We start from the raw sequence: 24,706 nt of genomic DNA, 5'->3' as shown, positions 1-24,706 counted from the left end.
CGTCGAAAAATCACTAAGGTTTCTGCTTAAAAGTAAAGTAAAGTGCGTTGAATAAACCGTGCGTGTGCGATCGTTAATTTTGTCTTTTATATTTGCTGCACACGAGAGAGAAGACGATTGTGAGGTTGATAATGATCGGGTAAGTGCCAAATTATCGTTCGTTCCCAAGAATTGCCCTGAGAAGTAGCTAGCCGTGCAAATTAGCTCCTGTTGCTCATAATTAGAACCATTTTCCCCAAAAACTCTATTTTCTACAAAGTACCAGCTAGTCTGTCGTTACAAAATGTAAAACGACAGCAAAGCTTCGTGGAAAGACGCGAGTGGAGAAGGGGAGAGACCATGGAACCTCATTAAAATTTCATGAACGACATGAAATATCTCTACTATCATGTGGCTCCTCGTCGCGCTCCAGCGTCCCCCGTGCATCGTCCGCCGCCGTCCTTCAGGCACTGGAATTTAATTCATTCTCCAGGAAGATAAATGTTCGCCGCTTTTTCGTATGGAAATCCGCTTCGCCACCCACCTCTCAACCAGCTGTCCTCCCACCCCACTAAAGACCGCCCTCTCCAGCGACGTCCCCTGGCACGCTAGCGATGTATAACGCGCCCGGGCGTCACTTGAAGTATAACTGTAGGCGCTTTGTGGCGTAATGTTACTATAATATCCATTCATGATTCATTTTTGCCACGCTGACGCTGCTGCTGGTGCTGTGTTTTTGGGAGAGAAGTGGGGAGGGCTTCATTTAGTACACCGAAAAAAGCTTTTTGCCTGATGGTCCCCTCCTCCCAAATGATGATAAGTTCTCGCGGGAGGCGGAAGGACATTGGTTGCATAAATTTGAATAAATTTACGATATTGAGCGACGCTAGCGCGGCGGCAACTAGAGTCAGTCAACTGGGAAAGAAATGAATTTGAATGTGACCCCGGAAGCAACTGGAGAGTGTCTTGCAGACGTTTGAAATCTGGGGAATTTCACACGGTCCGAAAGTGCCCAAAATAATGACGCCGAAAAATTCGCAAACTTTCAACTCAACCCCGCTGCGTGTTTATTCGGCGAACTTCTAGCTCTAAAAATGACCCGATTGTTGAGGAACAAAAAACTCCGGAAGGAAACCGCTCAAAAGTGCAGTTTAAAAATATTTAAATTCTCTCGTCTCACACTTTTGGGAACCATAAAACAAAACAAAACTGTGCCAGAGGTATGCAGCTGTGACGAGGACTCTGTTGAATAAGTGTTACCAGATTACTGTTTTTAAATATTTTTTCAGGTTCCTAATTTTATTAAATCATGATTTTGAATTCACATTTTTACAACTGTAAACCAAATAAAATCTAAATGTTAAAAAAATAATCTAAATTTCAGTAAACTTTAAACTGGCAACACTATTTCCCAACACCAGTCAAGTCTAGAAGTGAATTTTCCCACTCCGTCATCCTTCCAGTTGCAGCAGTCATTACTAGACTCTGAAAGAGAGTTGGGGAGGAGGTCTCTAAAGTGCAGCTAATTGATGTGGTCATGTCGACTTCTTGTGTGCAACTGGAGGAGCAGCTCAGTACGGAAAGAACGTCCTCGTGAGTTTGAAGAAGCCGGAGTCTGTCGTCATTATTGTCGTTAGAAGCAGCCGGAAGAGACAATGGCGCACAAGTGTTGGTCCGTGTGGTTGGAAAGTGCTTGAAAACTTTTATCCATGTAGGAATAGTCTAGGTGAAGTTGGCGATCCACTGTCTAAAGTTTTGCGCAAGAAATTAAATTGATTTGAACACCAGGTTAGTTGGGTACAAGACGGTCATTTGATTTGCCCACAAATCAAAATGGTGTTGGAGAAATTTGAATCAGATAAACATGCCTTACATGATAGATTTTAAGAGATCATAGCTGACATTTTATCTATAATCTGGAATAGATCGTAGGGAAATAAACCCATTTTAAGCCTAATAAGCGGTCGTGTTTGAATAATGCTGGATAATCTGGAGTGTTCCTTGAAATTTACTAAAACCAAGTACACCAACGAGTAGAGCAACTTTTGTGATCATTTTTGTTTATTTACACTTTTACTAAAAGTTATTCTATTCCATTTACGAGCATTTGAAAAAAATATTTCCAAAATGTATTCTAATCAGTCGAGTGCATTGGGCCTTGCCCATTTTCCTATTTTCAGCGTAGTTTTTTACTTTCACCGCTCTTTTGGGTCTGCCTAGTGCTGCCAAAATTGATGAAATTTTAAGCAAACACTTACGAAAAGTAGCATTTATAGAGAAAATTTCCTGGCAACACTGGCTCACTCCAACAGGTGCTGAGGTGGTGTTGGGCCACCCTTTGTTCTTTATTTGCCTTCGCTTCTCGCTCGGTTTTCTTCAGCCTTCGATTGGAATGGGTAGTCAAAATTGAAACGTCAAAAGACTTGGCGCGTTTGTTTTTTTGATGGCGCTTGCTAATTAATAAACAAGTTTCGGAATTATTTTTCAAGTGAGTGACCAACTAATGTGCAAAAGAATATATTGCCGAAAGTTGGGAGCAGTTTTGTATCGAAATCGAGAGATTTAATCGAGCATCAAACTTTCCATTTGACGAAGATAGGTTTTTGATTGGAAAGGGTATATTTCCCCTATCTCAAAATGTTTAGGCATGGCAAATTAGTCATCATAACTAGCAAACTAACCTCATACTTGATTTTTCCAAACTTAATAAAATTAAATAAATTTATTAAAGTTTCATTCCCAAACTTGAAACTTCTCCTGTCCTAGAACGAGTCGGAGAAAACTCGAAAAGAAGAAAAACGAGGACTCACCTCGCTCACTATAATTGCATTCGCCAGCCCAGCTCGTTCTTACTACCACCATCATGACGGTGGTGCTGATGCATACCTGCAGTGTGACGCAGCCCTAGGTCCTCGACGACAAGCCCCGTACAACGACGACATCCATATAAAACCACCGAAGAATGGCGTGTGGCGGGCCTGGCATTTCTTGGTTGCATTTTTTCCCAGGTGCACCGTACTACATCAGACGACCTGGCAGTGTCCCACCACCTGTCCCACCGTTTCGGGTTCGGCTCGGGACTTGCTGGTTTGCTTATTTTTCATTTGTTCTCAGGGCCGTACTTTGGCGAAATTCTAGAAAGAATTAAGATTGATCAAATTCTCTATCAAAGTTAGGCCGTCCCACCTTGTACTTTCGTTTGTTTCACCTTCATTGTTTGAGTTATCCGTCTCAACAAAATTTAAATAATGTTCACTCTTCTGGATCAAAAAGAATCATATTTTGTAAATGTTTATATAGGTTGTCCCACCATATATTGATCTCCTTTTTTAACAAAGTACTAGCGATTGTTTCATACTGCATTTTACTTCAATTTTGACTGGTTGTCCCAACATGCACCACTTTTGTCTTTTGTTTGCAGATTTTAAAAAAGGGCAACATGACAAGTCCGTCCCACCATATGCATTACTTGCATCACTTTCTTTCTGCCGTGGGCATCCACATTTTTAAGGGACCAACTTGGCATGGCCGTCCCACCGTAAACATAGTTCTGTTTAGTTACGCCAAGGTTAAACAGTTTTTGAATTTTTCTCTTCTGGAACAAATAGTATCATATTGTGTGAAAATTTATATCGGTTGGCCCACCATACTTTGATCTTCTTTGTAAACAAACTACTCATAAACGTTTCATTCTGCAATTTAGTTGAAATTTGGCTGGTTGTCCCAACTCTTTATTTTTTGTCATTTGCTTACAGATTTTGAAGAGGCCAATTTGGCAAGTCCGTCATTACTTGTATAACATTCTTTCTGTCGCTTGCATCAAAATTTAGAAGGGACGAACCGGGCATGGCCGTCCCACCGCAAAAATTGTTTCGTCCAGCTATGCCAAGGTTTATTTTGTTTGTGTCTGTTTCCGAAATTTCATTAGGGTTGTCCCATCTTGCAACATTTCCATGATATTTCGTGATTTTTTCCATTAAGCATAATGTTGAAAGGCTGTCCCACCCTCCATAATTTCTTTCATTGAACGAAGCCTGAGGACGCCTCTGATCTCTATCACCTCGGCATAAATAAGTAGTAGTACCACGTGGCTCGATCCAGGGTCACACCAGTCTCCAGAACTGATGGGAAGTTCAGCCCGGTACAACTATCAATAATGATACTGGTTGGCAGCTTTCGACGTTCGCCACTTTTTTTTTTTTTTGCTCACTCTCCGTTCCATAACTCGGATCCTCGATGATGTTGGTTTTGGGGTTCTGTGCGGTTTGCGTTGGGATTTGCCAAAGGTCGGACTGACTGAAGTTGCTGCCGCTGTTGTTGGGGTGTTACGTGACTGCATTAAAACCGAAACGGCTTTCGGTTGTGTGTACCGCGTGTACGTGTGCCACTACCACCACTAACACTGCCAGGCAAACACTACCGTGAAGTAGCAGCCAAGGTAGCGAAGCATAAGAAAATAGACTTTATGGCGTCTACTTTAATTAAACTGTTGGTTGTACATTAAAAATACACGGCACATGCACGGGCAAGTGGAGGAAACGCTTCGGCGGTTGCTTAAGAGAGGTCGAGTATTTGAGCTGGTGAAAATGTGAGGAATGAAAAGGGTGGAATTTTGCGGATTTTTCTCTGCAATAAACTTGAGTAAATTTTGCAGTAAGTTAGCTGTCCCACCATTTATTTTTAAAATAAATTAAAATAATTATTTTTTCAATTTGAGAATTTAGTTCACTAGTCTTATCCAGCTGCTTTTTCAAGATAGGATTTATGAGTTTAAGGATTTTTAATTTTTAAACTCTCTGTGTAGTTGGAGATTTCCTGGTTGTCCCACCATATATCACTCTTCTTAAAACATTGTTTTCGTCAGTTGAAGTGGCTTATCTTGTGAGGGTTTCCAACTATAAATAACCCTAATGTTCAGACTACAAATTTCAAAAGTTTATTCGGCTGTCTCACCAGGGCTCAAATTTATGGAATTTAACCTTTACGGTGCTGTCTCACCACCAATATGTCTTAAGCATCACCTATTAAAGTGACTTTTTTGTAAGGCTGTCCCACCATGAATAATTCTGATGTTCAGACTTCCAATTCCAAAGGTTTATTAGGCTGTCCCACCAGGCATAGATTTTATGGAATTTAAACTTTGCGGTTCTGCATTAAGTATGATTAGTCCAAGTAACTTTTTTTTTGTGAGGCTGTCCCACCATGAATCATCTCGATGTTCAAATTCCAAACGTCTTTTGGCTGTCCCACCAGACTGAAATTTCAAAATTTTAATTTTTTGATGCTTTCTCACCATCAATATACTTTAAGTTTCGATACACGAAAGTCTCCTTCTCAGTAAGTCCTCTTCGCTCAAAAGGGATCATCCAAGTTCCACCAAAGCCATCCCCACTAATTGCCCCAGGGCAATTTACTTTGAGTCGACCACGCTGCCGACACCACCATGGTCATCATCATCCTTCCCTCGGGGAAGCAGCGCAAGCAGCAGATCCTTCTCCGGTTTTACGACAAATCAACCTTCAACCGTGTCCTTCCTGCAATCCTCCGTTCAAGGCAGCGAAAAAAAAGAATCTCAAATCTCCGGACGACTTTATCGAAATGCCTTCGCTCATTAGCAACGTGACTTCCTTCTGGGTTCTGCTGGTTGTTCTGGATGGCCCAGATAAAGGCTCTTTTCCCCCATCACCTCAAGAAGGGATGTCTTTCGCGCCAAGCCCATCCGCGCTGGGGCGTCCTTTGGCCCAGGTGGGGAAAGTCTTTCGATTTGTGTTCTTCGCGAACGGTATTAGTATCGATTGATTTGGCAGGGTTGCAGTCTGAATGTTCTGGATTTTTCGTTGAGCTTGCGTTTCTATCAAATCCTTTGTGGCGTTGTCTCACCAGCAATAAAATTTGGATTTTAAAAGTTATTTGTAATCAACGTTTAAAATTCAACATTTTCAATAGTTTAAAGTTTTGAAGTCACGCCTGCAAGGAAGTCGTTAGCCGATAACGTGACACTCTCCCGGCGTTCGTCAACCAACTACCAACTCTCTCCCTAACCAGTGTCGTGGAAATCGTTAAGATTTGGGCACCATCACTTTATGGCTTTTTTTAAGAGGTTAGAAATGCCAAATCAATCAAACTTTGAGTGGCTTTTGGTGATAACGTCGTGAACATTTGAGTGATTAGCTAGTGATGATTTTTTACTTGAAAATTATATAAACATGTAGATATATTTTGTTTTAAATAACCTAATCCTCATAACTCTTTCGAAATTTTCCGACAATCCAGTCCCGGACAATACAGGTCAAATTAGCACTACCCCAGCGAGATTTCCACCGCCAGATTGCGAGCCTGAGCTCATCGAGGAAATGGCACCGCTTCACGCATCCGAGCGTGGCGTCAATAATAGCACTTTACGCTAGAATAAAGCAAAAGAGGGGGGGGGGATCCCCCCCGGATTTTGCAGAAAAAAGAGGGTTAATCGCAAAACCCACCCACCTGGATGACCCAGAAAATCATCCCCCGCCCACTCACGGTCTCTCTGCGCTGATTCCAGCAAAACCATAATCAGGTATTGATTTTAAATCTAGGGCTTGTCCCAGAACTCCCGTTCAGGAGTGGAACAGAGCAGGGCAGACAGAAGCCTGGCAAAATGCATTTTCCACGCTCCACTTTCACCTCAAATGTTGAGGCTGGCTGACGTTTTGTGCCGTTTTTGTTTATCGTGTGTGTGTATGCATTTATGCGCCCAGAAAAGGGGAATAAATTGGAGGGAATGCCGCAACACGGAAAGCCTCTCCCAAGTTATGCTCCATTATGGACGAAGGATGAGAGGGTACTGTAGGGAGAGTGAATTTGATCGCTAAATAAAGTCGAATAAAAATATATCGCAAATTTTTCATAAATAGTAAGACTATTGCAATCATTTTTAAAAGTTTAATATTCACAAATCCTTCAAAATTTAAAATTAAAAAATTGTGTCTTTGGCATAGTTGAAGATATTGGTGAGAACTTCTCAATAAAAAATAGTTGTACTCAAAAAATTTCATCTTTTGAATAGATTTTGGCACAAAAAAATCTACCTTTTCATCCCACCATGACTTATTTTTTCGATAAACCTGGAACACTTTCAAATGAATTTTGACCAACTTGTGCCAAAGCTCGAAATATGACATTGTTTGTCATCTAAAACAAATCCAAACACGTATGTTTCAAAAAGATTACTTTTCACCATGCATTTTTTATTGTGTGTTGAAAGTCGATTTTAAAAGTGGGTAAATTATGTTTAGAGCAATGTTTCTCAACCGGTGAGGAATTACCCCCTGCCCCCTCCTCCCCCAAGAATTAGTGGTTGTAATCAACATGGCTGTGGAATCGGGCCATATTTCAAACGACTTTAACTCCGGCATTCTGAGATAAGCTGACTCCGACTTCAACTCCTATCTACCATCTAGCTAACTCCGTTCAATTTGCTCACTTTTAGGCTGACATTTATAGAAAGCACAGTGACTATCAAAGTCACCTTGTTTTTTTGAAGTAAAAAATTTTAACGTTACTATTTTTAAAGCTCCATTTATTTTTTGATGACTTACATGCGGGTAGAATATTTATCTGTACTTAGTTATAAACAAAATGCACATGTTCAGTTTCAAGTAGTTGATTGTTATAATCGTGGAATATTTTTTGGAAGAGTTATTCTGTCAGTGACTTTTTCCGATTTCCAAAAACAGTGATTATTATTTTTATCTTTTTATGTACCTCGTAACCTTTTTCCTGAAAAAAAAATACTTTAAACCTCCATGGCATTCAATATCGGTGTAAAAGATGACTGTGTGTGTATTTTTTCAGTAAGAACTGGATTAAAATTTGGTCAAATTTGAATTGAAAAAGTACCTTAATAAAGGCAAAAGGAAGCAGTCAAGAATCAATTCAATATTTCTGACCACAAAACCAAAATTTTTATATTTAGCAAGTATTGAAATGAAAAAAAAAACATATTTTTTGTTGAAATTATGATAACTCAGACTCCAACTCCAGCTCATAACATTTAGCCAACACCGGCTCCAAATCCTACTCCAGCTGCTCGAATTTTTACGAGGATAGGGAATGAAGATTCTAAAAAATAGTCAAGAGAGGAACTGAACGAAAAAGGTTGAGAACCGCTGGTTCAGATTGTAACTGAGCAATTCTCCACAAAATCGGTCTTTTTTCTTAAGTTTTAATTTTTGTATTTTTTAATCCAACTGAAACTTTTTAAGTGCCTTCGGTATGCCCAAAGAAGCCATTTTGCATCATTAGTTTGTCCATATAATTTTCCTTACAAATTTGGCAGCTGGTCATACAAAAATTATGTATGAAAATTCAAAAATCTGTATCTTTTGAAGGAATTTTTGATTGATTTGGTGTCTTTGGCAAAGTTGTAGCTATGGATATGGACTACACTGCAAAAATGATACACGGTAAAAATTGTGATTTTTATTGAAATTTTGTCACTTGTCACAAAATATTTAAAAAAAATTTAAACCAATATTACGCCCTTTTAAAATGTTAGTCTTGGTTTAAAAATTTTGAAAATATTTTTTCGAAAGGATCGGAAAATTTCACGAATATTTCAAATTTCAACATTGTAAATCGGACCATTAGTTGCTGAGATATTGACATTAGAAAATGGTGTGTTTTTTGGGTGAGACTTAGAAAACATCAATTTTCCTGTTTTTAATCCTTTGCATGGCAATATCTCAGCAACTAAAGGTCGTATGAACAAAGTTCAAAAAAGCAAAATATAGAGATTTTCTCAGCTTTTCAAAATATTTTTTCAAAAGTGTGCTAACATGTGCACTTATTTAAAAAATGAAAAACTGCTACTATTTTCAAAAGTCACCTTAAAATGGATTTAACTTGAAAACGGTGCACTTTATCAAAATTTCACTAGAGTACTTTTTGATTGCAAATTTGATTTTACATCGAAAAATGAAGTCGAAAAATTTTGCAACCAATTTTTCGATTTTTTGAAAAAATCAGTATTGATTCAAAAATTTATAACTCGCTCAAATATTTTTTGCACAACCTGGAAATTTCTGAAAAGTTGGCATTTAATGTCTTCTAAGGCATATCAAAAATAAAAAAATAAAATAGTGCTTTTGCAAATCAAGTTTTAGTGACAAAAGTTCAATAAAAAATCACCAAATTTTTTTACGGTTTAGCAGTGTAGTCCGCATCCAAACCTACAACTTTGCCGAAGACACCAAATCGATCAAAAAAATCCTTCTAAAGATACAGATTTTTGAATTTTCATACATATTTTTTGTATGACCAGCTGCCAAATTTGTATGGGAAATTATATGGACAAACTAATGATGCAAAATGGCTTCTTTGGGCATATCGAAGGCACTAAAAAAAATTCAGTCGGATTAAAAAATACAAAAAAAATCGAATGACCAAAATCTGGGAGAACTGCTCAACTATTATTTACTGAGAAGTCCAAAGCAATATCTACAACTTTGCCGAAGATACCAACTTGATATAAAAATCTATTCTACAGATTTTTTAATATTAATATCACTATTTTTTATCAATCCATCTATCAATAGCAATTTTTTAATTACAGCTGCCAAAATCGTATGAAAATTTAAATCGACAAACTAATGATAAAAAAATGATTTCTTTGGTTATAGAAAACAGAACACACAAAGCTCTATCCAAATAAAAATAAATAATCACTGTTAAAAGTCTCGGAGAACTGCTCCTTTTAGAGGATTAAACTAAACTTTACAATTGACATTAAAAGTTTTACCAACGAAAATCACGTCATTTACAAAAAATCCCCACTGATTTATTGTAAAACATTAAAAGGGCAGACAATCAAAAAATTAAAATCAAACCATACACATTAACGACCCCGGGTCTTTTGTGGTCTCTATTGCAAGTTTCTGCTCGAACCTAGGAGTCCGAAGGCTTGAATGGGGAGAGCACCGAAACCTTTTTACACCAAGGAACCTTCCACCACACACAGCAAAAAATCCGATGGTAAAATCGCATGCAAAAGCATGCACATCACCTTCGTCAAAATAAACACTTAATATTATACACTGCATGTACAATTTTTGCAAACACAAAAAAAAAAGTTGTAACCTACGGGATTCAAACCCAGCACCAACAGTCAGGACTGGCTTAGCCCACTCGGCCATCAGACCGATGAAAAATTGAAAGGATAAACGCATATATGAGCTTGACATTTCGGTTATGTAGGTTTCCCATACTGATGGGCTACATATTTCAGGGTGTAATATTACACATAATTTCATAAAATAATGCAAAGTTTATTTTACACCCAGGCCTTTTACACGCAGCTGGATTACTACTTTTAGCTGTGCAGTGTTTGAACTGACGACCTTCGGATTGCGAGTCCAACCGCCGCCAGCGATTCCACCGGAGTAGGCTTGATTTGGTGTGTTGTTTGTACTTATGGCATGGAGACAACTCCTACACCTGGAATGACTTAACGGCCTAACAACCAAGGCCGGGATCGACATTTTACTTCCTCATCCGATGGAAGGTTGCAGCAGATGGGAATCGAACCCAGAATCATCCGCTTACAAAGCGGACAGCGTAACCATTCGGCCACGCACTGCCACAGACATAAGATTGAAATAAAATAATTGACAACCCAGTTAAAAATACAAACCATTTTTTTATGGATAGAAACCAGTTCCTTTCACCTAATATATTGAAGATATTGCACTGAAATAAAGAATACAAATCCAGTTGAGAAATTCAACAAATAAAAATATAAGTCAATCTTGAATTTAACATTTAACCCATTTTAAATCGCATAAACAATATTTGAAAAACACCTAAATAGTTTCTCACAGCATTTTTAAAAATATTTCAAAGTCACCTCCCCCAATAGTGCAGCAACTCGAAGGAATCCTCCTGATCCATAAAGATTGCCCCATGGTTCGGTTTGGCAACACTGGCAATTTCTTTAATGCTTACGTAAGCATTCGCCCGCTTTCGTCTTCCAATTTTGCTCCTTCTTTAGCAATCCTCCTCCACGTATGGAACCGGTTCCGGGGTGAGAGACACCCATAAAACACCCCCTCCCCTCTTCTGTCTTTCACCCAATTGGCCCCTGGCCCCAACGTCGACCAAGTGTTTGGCCAGTGCGCGGCCAAATGCAGCCAGTCGGTGCTTGCAAGTTTGCTCTTTTTTTCTTTATCTAAGACGGACGACCGTCGGGCGTCGTTCTAGGGAGCACAATTCAAACCAGCAAAGCCCCGAAGGATCTCCGCGTGGGACCTGTCCCGGTGCACCGGTCCGCGCGGTGCTGGTCAGGTGGAGCGTCGGACGGGTTCCCGGTGGGCTTTTGTAGGTTGATGGTATCGGGAGAGCTTCCGCGTGTGGTGTTAACCCTCAACTTTCAAATTTACTTGTTATTTTTAATTTCCAGTTTTAGGGTATAATTGAACAAATGATTCAATAATGATAATTTTTAAAATGAAAAATAACGCATTCAGATAGTTCGAATCGGCTTGTTGAGGGTTAAGACGAGAAGGCAGGATCTTTACGACTTTGAAGAGGAGACGGCCCAGGACGCGCTCAGGGAGCATTTGCATATCGGAGAGAAATCGAATCGGTTGAACCTTCCGGAACTGGATTCTTCGCATCAGCACTGAAGGAAGCCGGAGTTGATTTTTGCTTTGCACTTTTCCATGCTAGGATTTATTGCTCAACAGATAAGCTCGGCCTGGTGGCTGGTAGGGTGTGGTATCCATGTTGGTTTCGAGATAGGAAATCTTCGAAAGGGGTTTGCTCAACGAGCAGCTCGAGCAGGGCTTTAAGCAACTGTGCTGCAGATAACCTGGAATTATGTGTAATATTTTACAGCTGCTAATCACTGGTTTGTACTGGACTGAGGAGCTTGGAGTTTAAATTGTTGTTTACATTCAATTTGAAGTGATTAAAAAAGAAAAGATTTAAATTTTGTTGCTTTATAATTCCAAACATTTTTAAAGATGGTAAGTTTCAACCATTAGGACTATTTTTTTTTCTTTTAAAAACATATTAACAATAATCAAATCTATAACAACAAATCCTTTAGCAATCCTATCTGAATCATCAAACTTCCCCAAACTGAACTTATTGATTTCATTGGCATTTACGTTTCATTGCGAGATTGTGTTAATATTCATAAAAGTTATTTAGTTACATTACTGTAAATATTTCAGTCTGCTTTTGAAAATCGAACTGAAGCGACGATAAAAACATCTGTAGAAGGCGTTTTTAGATATCCGGTCGTTCACGTCATTGTTGAACATCAATGGAGACTTGGATACATAAAATAAATATCCTGAAAAAATGCACAAAATTTTAAAAAAGAAAAAGGAAGCAACGAAGAACTACAGTTAAATAAAACATTTGAAACAAGTCATCTTCTTTTATTCACAAGCCAATTTAAAAAAAAATTGTTGTAACTTCACAAAAATAATAAATTAAACATTTCTTATTCAGATATTTTCTAATTGCTTGATGAACAGATAATAAAAGAGAGAATTGTTATAAAAAATCAATATAATAAATACATTTTGATGCTCAAAAAAACAAAAAAAAGAAGCAGGGTTGTTAAAATATCAAAATATCACCTCTCAGCAACTACAATTATCTCGCCTGAATATTCATGCCTCAAATACAACTGCTCTTCTCTCTTCATTGAAACTCTCAGCGCCGAACATAGCCGAACACGTTTTCGTGTTTACTCAATCGCGATTGACATTTTCCTTTTCTCTTTCATTCTCGCTTCCACGATCATCCTACCGCAACAGCGTTTAACCACAAAAGCCGCCACAAAACCAATTTTGCACACGCAGTTTGAAGGGGCGTCATGCGTGGTCGGCTCCTGATCGCCATCTCGCGTTCTCTCATTGCAGTTTTCGGAGAGGTTGAGAGACTCAGCGGTGAGAGCGCATAGTCGAGGAAAAGGGAAGGAGTGATAGAGAGAGAATGACATCGCTGGGAATCACGAGAGACAGGAAGAGATCTCACAAGCTATAGTGACGGCCGCTAAACTCTCGGATATTTTTGGTGCAGAGATACTCTATTGATAGCTTTTCTATCACTCTTTGCAACACTGGAAAGAAGCAATTCAAAAATTGAGGAAGACAGCTGCGTAGATAGAATAAGAGACAAAAATTAATATGAAGAAGAAATCTATCAACAGTAGAGCAATTCTCTGAGATTTCGGTCATTCAATTTTTCTGTATTTTTAATCCGGCTGAAACTTTTGATGCCTTCGGTTTGCCCAAAGAAGCCATTTTGCATCATTAGTTTGTCCATATAATTTTCCATACTTTGGCAGCTGTCCATACAAAAATGATATGTGAAAATTCAAAAATCTATATCTTTTGAAGGAATTTTTTGATCGATTTGGTGACTTCGGCAAAGTTGTAGGTATGGATATGGACGCTAAATTATACACTGTGAAAAAAAATTTGGTTATTTTTTGTTTATCTTTTTGTCACTAAAACTTGATTTGGGACCATCCATAAACCACGTGAACACTTTTTGGGAATCTCAACCCCCTCGTGGACAATTGTCCATACAAATAAAAACTTTTTGTATGGATCGTGAACAATCACCATACCCCCTAAAGTGTCCACGTGGTTTATGGATGGTCCCTTTGCAAAAACGCAATTTTTAATTTTTTTATTTTTGATATGTATTAGAGGACATCAAATGCCAACTTTTCAGAAATTTCCGGAATGGGCAACTTCATTTTTCGATGTAAAATCGAATTTGCAATCAAAAAGTGCTTTAGTGAATTTTTGATAAAGTGCACCGTTTTCAAGTTGTAACCATTTTTAGGTAACTTTTTTGAAAATAGTCGCAGTTTTTCATTTTTTAAAATTAGTGCCCATGTTTGCCCACCTTTGAAAAAAATATTTTTGAAAAGCTGAGAAAATTCTCTATAAATTGCTTTATTGAACTTTGTTGATACGACCCATAGTTTCTGAGATATTGCCATGCAAAGGTTAAAAAACAGGAAAATTTATGTTTTCTAAGTCTCACCCAAACAACCCACCATATTCTAATGTCGATATATCAGCAACTAATGGTCCGATTTACAATGTCAAAACATGAAATTTTCCGATCTTTTCGAAAAAAAATATTTTCAAAAAATTTAAATCAAGAAAAACATTTTAAATGGGCGTAATATTGAATGTTTTGGCAGCTGCCAAATTTGTATGGAAAATTATATGGACAAACTAATGATGCAAAATGGCTTCTTTGGGCATACCGAAGGCACCAAAAAAGTTTCAGCCGGATTAAAAAATACAAAAATTAAAATTAAAGAAAAAAGACCGATTCCGTAGAGAACAGCTCAGTATTGAAAATAATTTCAAAGAGCATGCAAGTAAAACCAGCCGATTAAATGCATTTTTATTTTTTGTATTTTTTTGGCTTATATGCTGTGGGGACTCTCTCCTTATAACCTCCTTAAAAACCATTTTGAGTCATTGGCTCGCCCATAAAAGGCACGCAAAATCTTCAAAAATCTCTATCTATTGAAAGATTTTTCTGATCGATTTGGTGAATCCGAGAAAAATAAATACTTTGAACTTTTCTGCCAATTTTTAAATAATTCATTTAATAATTAAATCATCTCGATGTTTTAATGTGTGTTAAGGAACAAAAACGCCAAAAATCTCTAAATTTTAAGGTAATTTAAGTTTAACAAATTTCCGGTAAGATGTGAAAACTTGTGTTTCGTGCTTCGAATTCAGTATAAAATGCAATATAAATCAATGATTTTATAAACAAAACTAGTTTTAAGAAATTTCAGGCAAAATTCCGACTTTTTATCAATTTTACCTAAAATTTATATGTATTTTGTTAAAAAGCTTTTAAACTTAATTAACTTCATATAAACATTGATTTTTTCCCCTAAAAACTATATCAGTTACTTTAGTGATGATTACATTTAAAGTACAAATAAAGTTTGAAACATCTTATATGATTTTTAATATTTCACCCCTAAATTTCAACTGGGTGGTGTAGGGTTTTGCTATAAAACTTTCTTATTTTTTTTAAATATTTTTTTCCTCATAAAATAAATGATATTTTTCTTCGTTTTCTTTTTTGAAGATGTCTACGATATATTTGGCGCAAAAAAAAATTTAAAATGTTTTTTGAAGAAATAAATTTCTTTGAATTTTCTTATCATTAAAAACATGAACAGATCATCAATATTTTGCACTAGTTTTCAAAAATTAGCTGCAAACATTTCGTTTGCGATACAGAATTCTTTGACAAACTTTCAAACATAGCAAGGCATTAGTTTTTAAAAATATTTTCCTCGAGTTCAAGGATTTTTTTTTCGATTATGAGCTGCTCTTTTTTGTGTAGGAGATCTTTCTTTAAGACTTTTTTTATATTTTTAATCAGGTTATGCATTCCATTCAACATAATCAAAGTATTAAAAATTGTACAAACAAATCGTTAGGAATTTGTTCTTTTATTGCAAGATTATTTTATTTTGTACTGAAAAATTCAATCATTGAACATAAATTATCCTAACTTTTGTGAATTGATACTAAATTAAAAATTGAAGGGGAGTTAAGGACTTGACACTATTCTAAGGGGAATTGGTAAAAAGGTTAGGAACCAATGTTCTTAAAACTATTGGAAAAACTGTTTTTCCAAACTAGCGCCTTGGACTGTGTATGGCATACCCCATTACATGTTCAAAAATAATAATCTATAGAAAACCCTACCTGTTGAAAAAGATTCCAAAAACAAATTGAAATCCTATCAAAGTCACCCCGGTTTACGGTACAATAAATCCTGCATATGTTTTTCGAAAAGATTAAAAAATTCACAGTGTTTTTTTGTTATTTAAATCTAAAAGATTTGTTTAACTTTTCGAACAAAATATTTTCAGAGATGCACCTCATAAAAACTTAAAATCGATAAATGACGACGGAAAAATCGGCTGATTTTTCCGTGTACCGTCATCAGAGATGTCATTGGACAAAAAGCTGAAATTTGCATGATCCAATTTCACCCCCTAGACCCAATGTCACCCCTGATGACGGTATATTTTTTGTTTTAATAGTCCTTGTCAATAAATAGAACTTTGGCCTAGACACCAACTCGATTTGAAAGTTTTGCAAAAAAATACAGATTTTCGAATATTTTCGTACCATTTTTGAATGAATAGCTGCCAACAATGTATGAATCAAATAAAAAATACAAACAAAGTTCATTTGCGAAATTTGAGGGGAATTGCTCATGTCCTCTTCAATGTTAGATAAAAATAAAAAATAGAAAAAGAATAGAAACTAAGAAAAAGAAGCGAAAAAGACAGAAAACAAAAATAAGAAAGAATAAGAATACATAGAAAGAAAAAGGAAAAAAATAAAAAGAAAGGAAAATAATAAAAAGTATGAAAAATAATAAACATAAATACAGAAAAAAATAAAAAAAAGAAAAAGAGTAACATAATGAAATTTAGAAAAAATCGAACAAAAAAGCAAAAAAAATGTTGAAACAATTAAGTAGAAACATAAAACTTCAAAAATCTCAAAAACATTTGTCAAGAGGATGTAAAAACTTCAGTGAAATTATCCAAATTGACAAGTAGAAAACCACGTCCAACAATTGATCCCCCACCCTAAAACCGGCAAGACACCGGTTTCATCATCATCGCTGGAGATGCCATTAACGTCGCATGGTTTGTTCTCCCTTTATTTTCATCGTCACCGCTCCTCCTCCCCCACCCTTCGGTTGAAAATGGGAGGTGGTTGTGGGAGTAAAAAAAAAAACATTCCACCTCCTCTCTCAGCAGGGCCCGGTGGAGGTGTCGCGCGTTCGCAAATAACAATTTGTCACTTTTTGCTTGTTTCAGCCCTCCGCTTTCGCAGTGGGAGAGTTTTCCATTGAAAAGAGGAAAAAAAAGAGCATAGAATAATGAAGTCGTTTTCCATTATCATGATTATCACCGTGTTAATGAACTTAACAAATTGATTGTTTTCGCGCCTTTTCAATCTAGCCTGGATTGCTTAAATTTGTCTAGATTTTTTAAATTAATTTCTTTCAAAACAATCTCAGTTGGACTGAAAAAGAATTCTGAAACTTTGAATTTTCAACAATTTCTGCAACACGACTCGTTTCAATTTCCTCATTAGTAGAATAAACGTCGCAAAAAAAAACTCCATAACTTTTGCTGTTCCAGGGGTTGAAACTCTGAGCAAACAAATCCCGACGACGAGGACCAGGACGGGGTAGGTCAATTTCATCTCCCTTGAGGCTCTGCTGACAACTTTGAAAACAAGTAAAAAGCAAAAAATAAAAAGTACAAGAATCATGTGCACCGAAGCTTGCCAAAGTCAATTTTTGTTGGCGGAAAGGTGAAAAAGTTTTGCTCCAGTTGGAGTTTTCTGTGGTTGACTTTTTCATGAGGAAGAGGAAAAAAAGCTGGGGGTGAACCAAACCACAGAACTAAGGTGGAACAGTGCTGCTTCCAATCCAATGTTTTACGAGAAGATATGATTCTTCGAGTTGCGTTGAGAGTGTATGTGTGCATGAGTGTCATGTAGGTGTGTCATTGTGGTGGAAAACCTTAGACTTATTCGTTTGTTGTTTCATAGTTTTCGAAACATTTTGTTTTCTAAATTTTCGCCTTCCATGAAATACCAGTTACTTGAGAATGTTGTACACGGAGAGACCGGCCAGGGCAAATCTAAGAAAATCTTGGTTAATTTAACTAAAAGTATGGGTTAATTTTTTACACAGCTTTTTTTCAACAATCGATTGTTGATTTTGTTAACCCAAAATTGCTGACCACCAATAACTAAAAGTAACTAAAAAAATAGTTGGAATTGCCATTTTGTTGGCTAAATAGCCGAAAAAATTCTAGCAGTCGACTGCTAGAATATTTTTTCAGAAAATTAACTATTTTTTTCTTGTTTTCAGCTGAAATATTGTGGAATATTCTGTAAAAAACAGGCTGGACCATACTTTTCAACTATTTTTCAACATTTTTTTTCGTTGTATTAACTGAAACATTTTTGCATGCAGCAAATAATTAGTGGTCTATAACAAAACATTTCTTAATTAGACATAATTTATGTAAGTGTTCATATATATTTTCTTTAATTATCTAACGATACAGGTCGGGCTGAATTTCTAGCTATATTTTTAACTAATGTCTTACTTAAATACAGAAAAATATTCGTACATGTAGTCATTAATTAGCTATTGTTAGCAATATTTTTATTGAATTTGAAGTAAATTTTTTAATAATGCCTCACAAATTAATGTTGGTTGTTTTAATATTCGCATTTATTCTGCCTAAAATTTTAACTTTTTGTACTATTTTTTTTAGCATGAAGTTATTAAATTACTGTTAAAAAGCATAAAAACAAAACTTTTTATTAACTGTTATTATAAAACATGTAAAGTTTGATTAAAGTTTGAAAAAATTACGTTGCATAAATCTAAAAAAATAATAATAAAACATGTTACAAATTTTGTGAAACATATTTAAAAAAGATGTGAATTCCTTAAAAATATAAACCGAGCAAAATTTTCACCAAGTTAAGTTATTATGTTGTATAAAATTAAGTGTTGTATTCACTTACCATCACTGTGCAATCATCCGATAAGTCATCATCATCTACAACGGTCTCAGGTTTAGTTATTTTTCTTGTGGTTGGACACAGAATTTACACCAAATTGAACCTTTTGCTGCAAATAGACATATAAAATCTATTAGTAATTTAATACAAAATTCTTAATTTTGGCTATAAACTGAAAATAGGATCGTAAATAAATTTAATTATGATGAGGAAAGAAGAAATATCAATGATGCTACTTACCAAGCTTGCATTAAATTTATTCAACATACTCCGATTCCTGAAAACAATATTTAGAGTTTTACTTACCAGTTTATTTAACAGTCTTCTATTAACAGCATTTTTAAAATATTTCTATCTTCTTTTGTATATCTTTTATAAATTTTATTTTTAGACATTTCCCATCATCTAATTTTTATTTTAATATTATGTGTACGCATTTCCATGTATTTTATGGTTGATGATTCTGAAAAATAATGGTTCATTAAATTTGTATCCATCGTAAGAACGAAGGTTTTTCATTATTCAGTTTTCTAATTAAAATCACAACAGATAAATTGTTATGTAAAAATAAATCCATACTTACTTAGATTAACCAACCTTTTGTTAAATTTGCCCGTGCAAGTATTGTCGTGCAAGAGTTCGCCCGCCTCTTCCTTTCACTGCCCTTCCCTTTCCTTAAAGCATTGTCATGAAGTCCCCTCGCATCAGAGGTCCTCATTGCGAATGTCCTCGTCTTGTTCTTCATAGTTTATCACCTGCAAAGAAATCATCAACAAGCTTACTCACCAATTGCACCTCCACAGTTGCAACAGTGTTCACTTCGATTTGCACTTCAACATTAGCCAAATAGTGTGATTTTCACCTTTCATTCTCTCACTTCACAATTAACAACACAAACTCAACAAATCGACCGCTCTTGTTCGAATCCTGACTTCAAATGACAAACGTAAACAAACCCAAGTTCATCTTTTTAATATTCAACCAATTGATATTTACATTTAACCAAAAAATCTTGATTTTCTAAAACCAAAGCTAACAGTCGAGCACGTTCATTCGAGTTCGGGAAATCTGTTAGCTTTTGCCTTTAGCATTTTCAACAAACAGGTTATTAAATTATTACTTAATTTTGGTTGATTTAACTGAAAATTGGCCGCAACAAGTACGCTTTTGTTGAAATTTACGAAAGTAAAATCAACAATTTTAATTGTTAAAATTTCTGGGCACAGTCTCTCCGTGTAATAATTAAGGAAATTCTACAACTTTTCATGCTAAATTTTTCCATCTCTGATTTACAATTTACTTGAATGTGAACCAATTTCAGTATAGTTTTGAACCCAAGATGATTTCTCGCTCCAGCACCATGAGTGTGAGTTTCCCCAAGACCAAGCCAGCAAAGATGATGATTGGCTCGGAAGGAGCACTGGTGAAGAAAAATTACCACACCCCTTTTCTCCGTCCTGGGAAAGCTACCGGTGGGAAAACACCTGCGGACTTCTTGCGGAAATTTTCTTTTCGATTTTCACGCCCGAGGTGGCTGGGAATGGAAAAGTGGCCACAACGTTGGAGTTGCCGTTACAAGCTGGAATTGCAATTTTGACACTCCAATTATTTGCGGAAGCAGCGTCGAAAATCATCACGGTGAAAATCACAACATCGAGGCGCACGGAAAGCAATTTTCAACAAGTTGGGCGAAAAACTAATGCCCAGTCAGATTGCAGAATTTCAGTCACGCAAAGCTTGTTAAGTCTGTGTTGCTGTATATTTGTTTATTCGTCTGATTTATGCTTCATTATAAATAATCAAGCATTTTTTATATCGTTTGAAGCAATTTCTTAAAGAGACTTTCAGATCGCAACCTTAAACATTCCCACGAGCTTGTCCTGAAACAAACTTTGCCCACAAGATCACGGTCATCCGATAAGGACACAAAAAAGACGACAACCGCCACCGGTTAGCCTTGTCTTGTGCAGTGCAACTTCTTCGGTGGCAAGTCTGCCTTCCAATTATTATAAGTTTTTTTCATGGTTAATTCACAAAGCATTTCCGGCGGTGGAGAAGGAGCTGTAGGTCACCCTCGACTCTGGGGCATAAATCATCCGTCTAGTCTGGGTTGTCGGTCACGGAAACGGTTCACTGAGCCACGGGATGAGTCGTAACCTTGAGCAATTGTGCTGCTTTAAGGGCAACGTCTTGTAATTAAAAAAAAAATAAATTTTTACCCAGAAAAAAAGTTAACTAAAATTCATTCCATCGAATTTCCTCATAAAAAATTTAAATTTTCTTCCACTCAACCCTCCGCACCCTCTTGGCAAACGTCATGGATTTTTCATATTTACTTAAACTGGGTATACTCAGAAATGCGAAATGACGTTTGCCTAACGTGTGCACATTTCAGAACAGAGGTAGAATGCTGGAAATTTGAGGGGGTTTTCAAGCATGAAAAATCATAAAACTTTTTTCAACCTATATTGAATATTTTTCTTTAATTTAATGTTCTTTGATTTTTTTTATCGCTTCCCTATAAAATTTTATGTTTTTGTTCGACTAACTGGTGAATAAACTCATTTTTTTTGGTGATAAAAGAATTTAATTTATTTCGAATTATTCATCGATTTTTTATCCGTGAAGAATTTAATAAAAATATCTGTAAAAAAGATTTTTTTTTTTTACATATAGGGTCAACAAGTGGACCCCTTTTCCATTTCAAAAAAGCGACCGTCTGATCAATATTTAATTAAGTATTTTAATGTTTAAATTTCATGGCAGTTAATTTAAAACTTTTGAATTTCATGGATATTTCATGCTACGCTAAAATCTGCAGAAAATTAACATAAAATATATAATTTTAAAATAATTGTGAGCAGAAAGTAACTGAAAACTGTTAAAAATCCAAGTAGAGAACCTATTTCACCAGATTTTAAACTTCCCAAGAAACATATTTTTTTAAACCTGAAAAATTTAGGGAATTCTGGATATTTTTAAAATGGTCATAAAAACCAATTTCAAGACATTTGTTAGGTTTTAAAAGCTTCTAATCATAGAATTTGTGGATTATCATTGGCTCGTTATAATCTAGAATACAATTTGAACAGGGACAGCCAGAGTGTACCGTTCAGCATTGAAATAAAAAAAAATCCTCACAATTTTAGCAATGTACGAGCCAAAAAAAACGTCCAAAGCACAATACTAATGCAAAATTTGCTTGAGGGGTTACAAACATGTAAATCGGCAAAAATGTCAGAGGTTGGTATGAGCATACACTAATACTTTTACAAATTCTGTTTTCTGGGCATAACAATATACAACAAATTTGAAGACATTTGGTTGTAGCATTGCCGATTTATAGCTATTTGAAGTTAGCAGTTTCAAAAAACGGGTGCCACGATATCGCAACACTGATTTGACCAAATCGGCTCAAAATTTTGGTGAAGACTCTTTTAACCGGTCCTGTGTCCATGACGAAGGCCGATTTTCAAAAAAGTTTATTTTAAAAAAAGATAAAAATATTTATTTTGTTTTTAATGTATTTTTCATTTATCATAATTTTTTTATTTTTGTATTTTTTTAAAAAAAGCAAAATTTGAAAATCGGGCTTCGTCATGCACACGGGGTATCTTGAGAGTCTTCACGTCGAATTCCAGTCAATATGGTCCATCCCATCTCGAAATATCGTGGCACCCGTAAATCAACTCTGTGTTTAACACTGGAACGCCCAACGCATGTCCAACTTACACGGACGCCCAAGCCTCCCAAAAAGGTGCAACGGTAACTTCAACTCGCGGGTTATCGGGCATTACTCAACCAATCGGGACGATTATTGTTTCCAGTGATTTGTAGGAATGTCTAGATGATCCTAAAATTTTGCAGAACTTGATTTGAACAAATCTGTCATTTCTGCGACCGAAAACATCGTTCCAACTTTTTTTAAACGACTGCCTCCGCGGAATTTTCGGCGAATTTTTTTTTACACGCGAAAAAAAAAGTTGGAACGATGTTTTTAATTGCAAAAATTACAGTTTTGATCAAATTAAGTTCTTTAAAGTTCTAGAATCATCTAGACATCCTAACAAATCACTGGAAAGAAGAATCATCTTGATTGGTTGAGTCGAGAACCAGCGAGTTGAAGTTACCGTTCCAACTTTGTTGGAGCCTTGGGCGTTGGAATGTTAAAAAACGCTCTGAAAGTATGACAGGCCACTTTGCGCATGGCAAAAATTTTAGGTTAAATCGTCTCTAACTCAGTTTAATTATGAAATATCTTCGTGAAACTTTCAGAAGTGATTGAATATCAGCTTATAAGTGATTTTAATAAATTTTCTGTAATATGAAATTTTGTGATTTTCTACATGTATGTAACCCCTTAACTTTCTGAAAAAATTGTTCCCCAAGCTCACGATTGACATTAACCTTTTGGAAGTCGCGTTTTTCGCGATCTTACAAACGGCGCACAAAGTACACTAGCGCGACTGTAGAAAAGTTAAGGTGTTAAACAGGGGTCAAATTTGGTTTACCGGAAGCAGTGGCGGGCCGGACCATTTTTCATTCTAAATTTTAGTGACGAAATTATAAAAAAATCATGGAAACTGCTACAATGCTGAAAGAAGTGTAAAGGAATCATCTGTTGCATTTCTAAATTTTCTCAATTTTTATTTTCATCGTGAAAAGTGGCAAAGAACACTTAGGAATGAGGATGCAAAAAATCGTTAAAAAATAACAATTCTTATTTTAAAATATATCTAAAATATTTTGAAATGATAAAAAAATTAATTTTTATACTTTTGTCCATGTAAAATATCAGTTCTATATTATTCAAAACATTGAAATTAAAAAATGCCTTTGACACAAGAAACATGTTTTAAGTACATTCAGAACAATATTATCTTCTTGGATTTTTTTTTAAGATAAAAAGAAATTTAAATCAATCCAAAATCTTTAAAAAACATGTTTCAATTTTGATTTTTTTGTCATTTTATAATGTCACTTAAATCTAAAATTTGTTCTCATGATAATAAGAGATTTTTGAAATTTACGTTTAAGTTACACTGAATACTAATACAAATTGAAATACATTTATCCAAAACATAAGGGAGGCATAAAAAAGAACGTATTTCTTAATTATTCAGTGAAAATCTACTTCAATAGATAAATTATTCATAAAATGTTAGAAGTTTATTTTGTCCATTTTGATTTAAAAGGAAATTCTAGATGTTTTGAAATAATAATAAACAGACTTCAAACTTAAGAAAAACAAATGTACATGTATTCTTGCACATTAAATATAATAGCTTTGAATTTGCAATGTTTTGAGTTTTAGACAAATCTTAATGGCAATAATCAAAAAATAAAAAATAAAGATATTTTTCAAATACTTTTGAAATCATGAACATTTTATTCAAATAAAATCAACAATATGGTTCAAATTTCATTGCATTCAATAAAAATCAAAATAATAATTTTCATCAAGGGTCTCAAGGGCCAGTTATTGAACCATTTTCAAGGGTCTTCACGGGCCGGATGAAATGGCTTCACGGGCCGAAGGGCACGCTTGGGCTAAAACTTCGAAAATTGGTCAAAAATGATCAAATCATAACTTTTTCTAAAACTTAATCAAATAGTTATGATCATTTTGCCTGTGTTACAATGATAAAATAAAATTTGTATCCAAACTCTAAAAAGTAGCCCTGGTAGAATTTTAAATCTATTTAATTAGTTTTTTTAATGAAAATTAAGGAAAATTTCGATTACTAAATATTTCATATTAGATTGTTCATTTTTTTTCTTTATTGGTTAAGATTTAGAAATGTTATTTGATAAAATTTCTCCCAAACAAGTCAGATCCTAAACTCACCAAAAGTCCAATCAATTAAATATGTGAAATAAACTAGTGTTTTCGTATCAGTTTTCAGCAAAAGAAAATTTCAAGTATTTAAAAAAGCTAAGATAATTTTTATAAACATTTGGTATTGATAATGACAGAAAATTTAAAAATATTGCAAAATAATGAACACGTTTTCTTTCAACGTGTTATGTACCGTCAGTGGGGGTGACATTGGGTCTGGTGGGTGAGATTGGGTCAAAGTGAATTTTTACGGATTTTACCATTTCTC

General features: G+C 35.4%; 1 protein-coding gene across 1 annotated transcript in view; it reads left to right on the top strand.

Annotated features, from left to right (window-relative positions):
- LOC6043184 overlaps positions 1-24,706 on the top strand; it is a 314,616-nt gene that overhangs the window by 155,575 nt on the left and 134,335 nt on the right. The window contains exon 6 of the mRNA XM_038249531.1: positions 11,188-11,331. Coding sequence (XP_038105459.1) covers positions 11,188-11,331 — 144 coding nt within the window. The remainder of the gene's footprint in view (positions 1-11,187; positions 11,332-24,706) is intronic.

This window comes from Culex quinquefasciatus, chromosome 1 (genome assembly GCF_015732765.1).
Source record: "Culex quinquefasciatus strain JHB chromosome 1, VPISU_Cqui_1.0_pri_paternal, whole genome shotgun sequence".
NCBI classification, from domain to species: Eukaryota; Metazoa; Arthropoda; class Insecta; order Diptera; family Culicidae; genus Culex; species Culex quinquefasciatus.
Note: the sequence above shows the minus strand (reverse complement) of the source record. Positions and strands in the feature narration are given on the sequence as shown.